At 33.5% G+C, this 9527-nt stretch overlaps 1 protein-coding gene across 2 annotated transcripts in view; it reads right to left on the bottom strand.

Annotated features, from left to right (window-relative positions):
• Positions 1-272: 272 nt before the first annotated feature.
• The window catches only part of BBS7 (Bardet-Biedl syndrome 7), a 49906-nt gene continuing 40651 nt past the window's right edge, over positions 273-9527 (bottom strand). Inside the window, exons 15-19 of one of the 2 annotated variants that reach the window (XM_032292397.1) lie at positions 8138-8302; positions 4223-4332; positions 4014-4117; positions 3757-3880; positions 273-1771 (exon numbers count right to left, since the gene is read on the bottom strand). In XM_032292397.1, the coding sequence (XP_032148288.1) occupies positions 1638-1771; positions 3757-3880; positions 4014-4117; positions 4223-4332; positions 8138-8302 (637 nt within the window). In that variant the 3' untranslated portion in view covers positions 273-1637. The remainder of the gene's footprint in view (positions 1772-3756; positions 3881-4013; positions 4118-4222; positions 4333-8137; positions 8303-9527) is intronic. The other variant, XM_032292399.1, reaches the window with a different exon arrangement.

Raw genomic sequence — 9527 nt, 5'->3', positions numbered from 1 at the left:
TGGGCTGCCCCAGCTTTTAGCTCTGACATCTCTAGTTAGCTTAACTGACTTTTTCTCAAGGTTTAAAATCTGGGCCACGTTTTTCAATATCTCCAATTCTCTGTTTTTTTAATCTGTTAATAAGGAGTAATATCTACAGTCATATGGTTGTTAGAATGAAATAATGTCCATGAATCGTTTAACACGGGGCTCACATAGTAATACAGTACTCAATTAGCAGACTACAATGTCATCTTAACATTTAGGTGTTTATTCACAGTAACCAGAAATTGTGTTTTTTTAACATTTTTCCTAATGAAGATGCAATTAATTTAAGATGCTACCTTGAACTACATAATAATATATATAACAAATAGCAATGTATTACAAAATATTCAAATAGTCATTAATTTTTATCTATTTTTCCCCAAGCTGTGGCAGCCAACAAAAAACAATGAAATTCTAGTGACCTAGATATAATTATGTTCCTTTCAGAAGTAAAGTTTCTCTAAATATGGCAAAAACAATATGAGCTTGTTAAAATAAAACTAAAGTCTTAACTATATGTGCCTTTAACAAATTTTTATATTTATATAAAAAGCTTTCACATAACTAATAAGTATAATAGCATATCATTAAGAAGCACTGTTTTCTAAAAAAATTGTGAGTCTGCCCTTCTTGAAACATAAAGCATATTTTCCATTATCTTTTTGCTAGTTTAAAACCTTTCAATACAATATTCCTTTGAAGTTAATAAATATGAATTAAGATTAATGTACAAAACTTCTGTAGCCTTAATGTCATATATGATAAAAAGAGATCTAGAAGATACTAGCGTAGGAAAATCTAAGATGGCATAACTATTTCTACACTCTTCATCTGCAGCACGTTTATATAGCTTGACTGGTTACAGCATGTCTAGTTAAGATCCCTCCACTCTGTGTAAGCTCTCCTTATTTCCCTGGCTACAATTTATAGCACTGAGCCAAGTCTAGCATTTCACAAACTGCAGCAGAGTCCTAAAACATTCCTAAGCAAAAGGGAAATCAGTTGCAAATTAATTCTATCTCCTAGAAAAAATAATTGGTAGGTTTTTCTACTAGCTGACAACATACATAGTAACCAGGACACCACAAAGCAAGTACCAGCATTTGGGTTCTGGTCCCAGCTTTATAAAATACTAGCATGTCCTCTTAATCACAAGATTTGAATGAGAATCAGTTTTCTTATATGATTTGACAAACTTATGCAACAGTTGTGAAGATCAAATAAGGTAATATATAAAAAAATATTCTCAAACCTACAAAGCAGTTTATACATTTATGTGTTTCTGTACCTTATAATACATTTGAATATATTTTCATTTTCCGCATATTAGTTCTCAATTTAAAAATTAAAATAGCCACTTGCCAAAAATTCATTAAAATCCTATTTAAATCATTCCACTCATGTTTTAAAAATAAAAATACTGTTAGTTTTAAAAAGTTCCATTTGTCAAAAGAAATAGAAGCATTACTTTAAAAAGCCATTATATCTCAAATATTTTTAGATGTAAAAAGCATTTGAAATTAAAGTATGTACAGAGTTAACTTGTAATTCTGTTTTAACATTTTTCATTTAAACAGACCATTTCTTTGGGACTTTACCTTATTTGTATTTCATGCTGCATCAAAGAATGAAATCAATGCATTTTGGTCATAACTGTCCAGAATTTCCAGTAGAAGAGGTACTTTAGTTTTTACATTGGTGCCTTTGAACTTAAATTTATCTATGAAAAGATCTGTGATCATGCCTATAAAAGAAAAAGGTAAATTTCCTGTCACTGATTAGTTCTATTTAATGACGCAGTATTTCATTAAAGTAACTGCTTGATAATCTATTTTTAAGCTCCTGTAATTCTATTACTTATCATACACAAACCTAAAAGGCATGATGTTTTTAAAAATATTCATTTGGGGGGACTTTAAAACAAGTTTCAAGATATAAATCATTAGCCTAATAACCCTCTTAACAATTGAATATGACCTATTAAATCAGACAACTGCTGGACATTTTTGAACTGCTATCAGTATATATATATATATATATATATATATATAGTGGTATCTTTTTTCCACCAGCTGACCATTTTGACAAAGTGTAGGCAGATTCTATTTTTAACAGCTTTATCTGAATTAAAAGATTCCACCTATATGTTGACCATTCTTGGGATTTGACTTGAAGGCAAATGGTCCTAGGTTCAAAGATCTGGGCAAATCATTTCACCTTGAGTTTTCTCTTATGTAAAATAGGAATAACTCAAGCTGTCAATCCTTTATTCAAAAAGCTTGATGCAAGATGTATTTTAGAATTTTTCCTATTTTAAGAAGATAATGAAAGGAATATACTATAGTATTAACCCCAAGGGGACTGAGTGGCAGCATCCAAAGCAAAACATAGTACTATTTCTGTCACAAATTATATTGATGAATATTTGCACTAAGTGGAATAAAAAAGATATAACCTCATGTCAGGTTAAGTCAGGTTTTGTTATTAAATTAATTCAGATTAAGTCAAGATTTTGCTGTCAAATTATGAAAAAAACTTTGGTTTACAAAGCTGTCTGGATTTTGCAATCAGTGATAAGAGAAGGTAGTTATGTACCACCAATCTCATAAGTTATTATAAGGATAAAAGAGATCATGTGCATGCCATATAATAAAGGTTAAGACATTAAATACAGCTACAGTTTGTGAGAAAGTCTCTGGATATGTAATAAGAAATTCAGTAGACAGGCTTAAGGATCAGCATGGACTAATGATACCAGTTAGCTCTACAGTGACTATGGAAGACTTGGCATAGTATGAAAGGCATGCATTTTGGGGTGAGAAGATTCTAATGCAGGCATTATCACTGACTTGCTAGGTGACAACAAATTCCTTAGACTCAGATTTCAGTTAAAGTATATGAAAAATAGGCTGGGTGTGGTGGCTCACACCTGGAATCCTAGCACTTTGGGAGGCCAAGGTGGGTGGATCACCTGAGGTGAGGAGTTTGAGACCAGCCTAGCCAACATGGTGAAACCCCATCTTTAAAAAAAAATAAAAGTATATGAAAAATAAAGATAATGCCACCTACCTTGCAGAGCTATTGTAAGAATTAAATATCTCACCTGATTATGAAGACAGTATAAATAGTATGCTATATAACAGGTCTTACATAAGGATTACTAACAAGGTTGCTTTTTTCAAGCTGTTCCTTCCTTCCTCACTCCTTCTTTCCCTCCCTTCACCTCCCGTACTCTCTCTGTGTTTCAGTGCAATTTGTGGAGCATTCAACTTCTCACCACCAAAGTAAGTTTTGAATTGTAAACTGACATTGCATGAATACTCTAATCCCTTATTAAATTTTGCTTTAAAAATTTTGAATGCTGCACTTTTATATTTCATGATAGCAACAAAACATGGTAGTTATTTGTGTGAAATATAGTCTAAGCTCTAAAAGTTCATAGATTACATTCATTTTGTACCAAGCTTGTTCACATATATAGATTCATCACAGTATACTTATTTCTTAATATACTAGCATTTTATCAAGTAAAAGAATTAAATATTAAAAGTAGCTTGACAAAATACAGAAATAGTCTGCAATAAATTGGTTGCTGACTGATTCATGACTGGTTCATGAATCAGGACTCATGTAATCTTTGTATCTTTCTGCCCAGCTTCTCTTACATGATCCTTGGGAAATAGCCAGTTGAAAGAAATATGGCAAGGTATTCTAGGATGGTCTACTAACCATAGAGTCTTTCAAGATGTGCAGGTTGCTTTTTGTATTCTTCCTGTAGGTGATCTGCCTCTTCTAGAATACAGCGATATTCTGGTATCAGAAAGTTCGTATTTCCCTCATGAACCTGCAATTCCTTATTTAAAATTAAAAACAGAAGCACCTTAATATTCAAAATTCAATCTAATATAATGTTAAAGTATTGATAATTTTAGAAATCCTATGACTTAAAATAATAACCACCAGTCCATGATGACACATATACTTACTTTTAAAGCATCAATTAATTGCACTTTCTTAGCCAAAAGCAACTGATACTCCAGCTTTGGGTGGATTAGCTTTAAAGTGTGTTTGACTGATATTTCATTTATCTCTAGAAGGAGTACAGTTAGATAAATCACTTTGATCAGAAACATTAATAATGTAACACCACCACAAAATAAAAATTAGAAGGAATAATTAAAAATTTTTTGTTTACCGTATGATATATTGAGGTTGATTTTCCTTTTTGTGGCTTCTTTAGAAAGCACATCTTTTAGGATGGAGATAGTAGAAATGTTGTCAGATTTAAAAATTCCCTCTCCTTTTCTATAAAATTAATGCATTTTTTAAAAGAATAAGCTATAGAAGGAAGTAGTCCAGTACATATATATTTTATGATTAGTACTTAGTATTTAGATTTCATTTGACTGTAATTTCTTTTGTATATATATAATATAAAGCAAATTCAAACATGAATCCTTTATTAATATATTAATTCAGCTTCTGAATATACTTGTAAAACTAAACAAAAAATAGATGCCTCCTAAAGATGTGACAATTTATAAAAAAACTTCGTTTAAAACAACTTTTTTTTTTTTAGAATATTTAAAATATTTATTTTTCTTTTTTTTTTTATTGCATTTTAGGTTTTGGGGTACATTTGAAGAACATGCAAGATAGTTGCATAGGTACACATATAGCAGTGTGATTTGCTGCCTTCCTCCCCTTCACCTATGTCTGGCATTTCTCCCCATGCTATCTCTCCCCAACTCCCCATCCCCTACTGTCCCTCCCCTATTTCCCCCCAACAGACCCCAGTGTGTAGTGCTCCCCTCCCTCTGTCCATGTGTTCTCATTGTTCAACACCCGCCTATGAGTGAGAACATGCGGAGTTTGATTTTCTGCTCTTGTTTCAGTTTGCTGAGAATGATGGTTTCCAGGTTCATCCATGTCCCTACAAAGGACACAAACTCATTGTTTTTTATGGCTGCATAATATTCCATGATGTATATGTGCCACATTTTCCCTGTCCAGTCTATCATCGATGGACATTTGGGTTGGTTCCAGGTCTTTGCTATTGTAAGCAGTGCTGCAATAAACATTTGTGTGCATGTGTCCTTATAGTAGAACGATTTATAATCCTTTGGATATATACTCAGTAATGGGATTGCTGGGTCAAATGGAATTTCTATTTCTAGGTCCTTAAGGAATCGCCACACTGTCTTCCACAATGGTTGAACTAATTTACACTCCCAACAGTGTAAAAGTGTTTCTATTTCTCTACATCCTCTCCAGAATCTGTTGTCTCTAGATTTTTTAATGATCGCCATTTGAACTGGTGTGAGATGGTATCTCAATGTAGTTTTGATTTTTAAAACAACTTTTATCTTCATTTTTTTCAGTAATATTTTCAATAGCCAAACTCATATATATATATATATATATATATATATATATATATTGCACTTAGAATTGCTTACTTACATAAGTTTTTCTTTGATGTAATCACACAAATTACAGTGTGACTATATGCTTTATCCTTAAATCTGATATCAAATATGAAAGAGTGACATCTGCTGTTTTTCATGCTCAGCATCCACTGGCACTGCTTATGGCCAGTGGACCGTTATTTTTCTTTAGGGAACCACTCCTTTTTCTTTTGCCCTCTTAAGTCCATATAGTTTCAGTGGCATTGGTCTCAATCTATTTCTGGGACTTCAGGAGGAAGCATTGAGTAGTACCTTCCATACCCCTGACTACAGTGGTTCATAGCTTGACAATGATACTCAATTCTGGGACTTTTACTAGAGCTAGTGGGCAAGAAAAGCCCAAAGGCAGCTGAAAATATGTAAGAGTGGATTCTAGGAACTGCTGGTGGCCATAACACTGGATGGTAAGGCCAAGAAAAGATAAAAGCAGAATTTAACAAGGGATTAAAATCTTGATGACATTAGTTAAGCCACTGATCCAGTTGTGCCTGAGGCAGATTACTGCTAGACTTTTAAGTTATGTGAGCTGATAAATTCCTTTTATTTGGTTAAGCTGCATGCATTTGGTTCCTTTTTATGATGACCAAGTTTCCTAATTAACATGTATCATCTTTCATATACTTAATGTTGCTTTTTCATTTGTTTTTCACACACACACAAATCATGCATACCACTGGCTATATGCAAATGATAATTGCTTTGGCTAGATGTGGTGGCTCATGCCTGTAATGCCAGCATTTGTGAGGCTGAGATGGTGGATCACTTGAGGTCAGGAGTTTGAGACCAACCTGGCCAACATGGTGAGACCTGTCTCTACTGAAAATACAAAAATTAGCCAGGCGTGGTGGCGCACTCCTAAAATTCCAGCTACTCAGGAGGCTGAGGCATGAGAGCTGCTTGAGCCTAGGCAGAGGAGGTTGCCCTGAGAACAGGACACTGCACTCCAACCTGTGAAACCCTGTCTCAAAACAAATAAACAAGAAAGATAATTATGGGTTTTTTCTAGAAAGATGAATAATACACCCTTACTACATTGATCTTATTTATATTTTAGAAATCATGACATTTCTACTAGTCTTTAATCTTAACAGATGATATTTTGTAAACACACAGTGCCAGGTACTATAGAATGACTGAAATGGTTATCTTCTTTTAATCATCATAACAATTAATAAAGTAAGTGCTATTATTTTCATTCCTCAGAAAAGAAAACTGAAGCTCAGAGAGTTAAGTAACTAGCTAAGGTCACAGAGCTGGTAAGTCACAGAGCCAGGATTCAAACCTAATTATGTCTACCTACAAAGCACACGCTTCTATACGACCTCCCTAGTAGTTCTACTTCTTGTTCCCTAGTTGAGACTTTACCATGCTAAGTTTTTAGAACTTAGGAGAATAAGTCAATTATCTGCTTAGGGAAAGAACCTTAAGAGGTTTATCTCTCCCAGATAAACAACACAAAGCAAAACAAACAAATAAACCCCACAAAAAAAAAAAATCACAAACAAAACAACCTATAGGCCTGGTGTGGTGGCTCACACCTATAATCCAAGCACTTTGGGAGGCCAAGGCAGGAGTATTGCTTGAGTTCAGGAGTTTCAGACCAGCTTGATCAACATGGGGAAACCCTATCTCTACAGAAAATAAAAAAATTAGCTGGGCATGGTGGTGCATGGCTGTGGTCTCAGCTACTCAGGAGGGAGGTTGGGAGGTTGCAGTAAGCTGAGATCGAGCCACTGCACTCTAACTGGGTGACAGAATGAGATCCTGTCTCAAAACAAAACAAACAAATAAAAAACAACCTACAGATGTGAGAAAGAATGAAAATGCAAAAACCTTGCAGAAGCAGGATTCAAGCTCAAAGGTAGATGTAGAGAAATCAGCCTTGCCCAAGAAGTAGGCCATTTCACATTCAGACAGGTTAAAAAAAAAGAAGGAAAAGTTTAGCTTCTATTATATTGAGAAGTTAAGAAAGAAATTATGGGAGCTTATAGGAGATGAGTTAGAAGTGACAGTGGAGGAGTAATGGGTGCAACTAGAAGCTTTAGAAGAGTATAAAACAATATCATGACCTCCATATCACATCAGAATAGCTGCAAAAAGCCTGCACGTTCTAAGCCCTAAAGTTTTAAGCCATGGTCTATTTTGTGCATAAAGAAATTCAGCTGGAGTTTTTATTAGAATTAGGATAAATCTTCAAATCAATTTGGGTAGGACTGTCATCTTTTACAATGTCTTCATATTGATGACTATAGAATATATTACTCCATTTAATCAAGTCTTTTATGTCAATAAAATTTTACAGTTTTCTCATGCAAGTTCTACATATTTCTAATTAAGAACATTCCTACAGATTTTATGTGGCTATTTTGTTATTGTTATTGCTACTCTGAAAATGTCTTTTTAAATACTTTATTTTCTCACTAGTTATTCTTGGGAATTTAGGAAATCTACTGATCTTTGCATATACATCTTTATTCAATCACTTTTCTAAACTTACTAATTTGACTTGTTTATCAATAGATTTTCTTGAACAGTATAGATTTTCAATCAGATTACTCACCAATAACTCCTAACTTAAAGGAAAACTTAGAAGCTACAGTAATATAAAAAACACTTGTGAACCAGTAATAAGTTTGATTTACCTGTAGATACTTTCAAGTTGTGTATCTAGAAAGGTGTTCTGAAAGTAAAATGTCACACATTCTCCTGCTGGAGGTTTTTCTGGAACTTCAGGCAGACAAAAAACCACCCAGGAGTGAACTTCAGCAAAACTGAACTGGCCTGTTAGAGTCAGTGTATTCATGGGTCTGTAATTTAATAGTAGAGGCACACATTTATATGTGGGAATACATGGAAGTACCATATGTACACATTAACAGGCAGAATTTTGCAATAGTTAAACAAATATAAAAAACCCATTCAATTTTCCCAGATTAATCTTATACATCAAATAAATGAACACTTCAATTTCATGAAAAAAAAATTGAACACTTATCTATACCTGCACCTGTGCTAAGTATCGGTTAAGTGATATATGTAAAGAGGTTTTATTCATTATAACATGCTTTTCAATAAAATTCCATTTATTTGGGCATATTTCTTTTTTTTAAGTTTATTTATTTATTTTTATTTTATAGAGATGAGATCTTACTATGTTGCCCAGGCTGGTCTTGAACTCCAGGGCTCAAGCAGTCCACCTGCCTCGGCTTCCCCAACTGCTGGGATTACAGGTGTGAGCCACCATGCCCAGCCCTAATGTTAAAAAAGCTTATCTAGTATTTATACTACATAAACTACAAAATATACTTATATAAGGATCTCCTTAGGGAAATAATCAGCAGAGTGTGAAGGCAAAGAATTGGGATTTTGAGTAAGACAGACATAGGTTGTTCCATTATTTACTAGCTCTGTGCCATTGGACAACTTAAGAGAATAATACCTTCTGTCTTGCAGAAATATGGTATCATACTTTCTGTCTTGTAAAAACATGGTATCATACACACTAATGTAACATGAAAAAAAACTGTAAAATAAATCAAATTTAAAATAAATCAGATGGATAATTATAAAGAGTTAAGAAAATGCAGTTTATAAAATGAAAAGCTCAGACCAATCCTCTCATTTGCAGATGAAAAAACTAAAACCTAGAGACTAAATTATTTCCCCAAAATCAGACAGGAACAGATTGTAATCCAAGTCTCTTGATTCCCAATTTACTATTCTTACTAGCATACCATGCCACCTCCGTTAATACCAACCTTGACTTTTAAGCAAGACAGAAAGAGTCTATTCTCTTTAATGTTTTCCAAAAATCTTCTTTAGGAATAGCCTGCCTTACATGTTATTCAAATTACATATTTTAAATTATAGGCAGCAATACAAAGAACATGAGTTTTGGCTTCAATTCATAGCTTTAGTCCTCTTATCAGCAAGTTACTTAATTTTCTAAGCCTCCATTTCTCATTTGTAAAATAGAGACATTATTACTTGTTTTGTTGTAAGAATTAAATGCTATATAAGCACCTAGTTTAA

Source organism: Sapajus apella, unplaced genomic scaffold, assembly GCF_009761245.1.
Source record: "Sapajus apella isolate SASKATOON/1434 unplaced genomic scaffold, GSC_monkey_1.0 scaffold27, whole genome shotgun sequence".
In the NCBI taxonomy this organism is placed as follows: Eukaryota; Metazoa; Chordata; class Mammalia; order Primates; family Cebidae; genus Sapajus; species Sapajus apella.
This window is presented reverse-complemented; position numbering and strand designations above follow the sequence as displayed.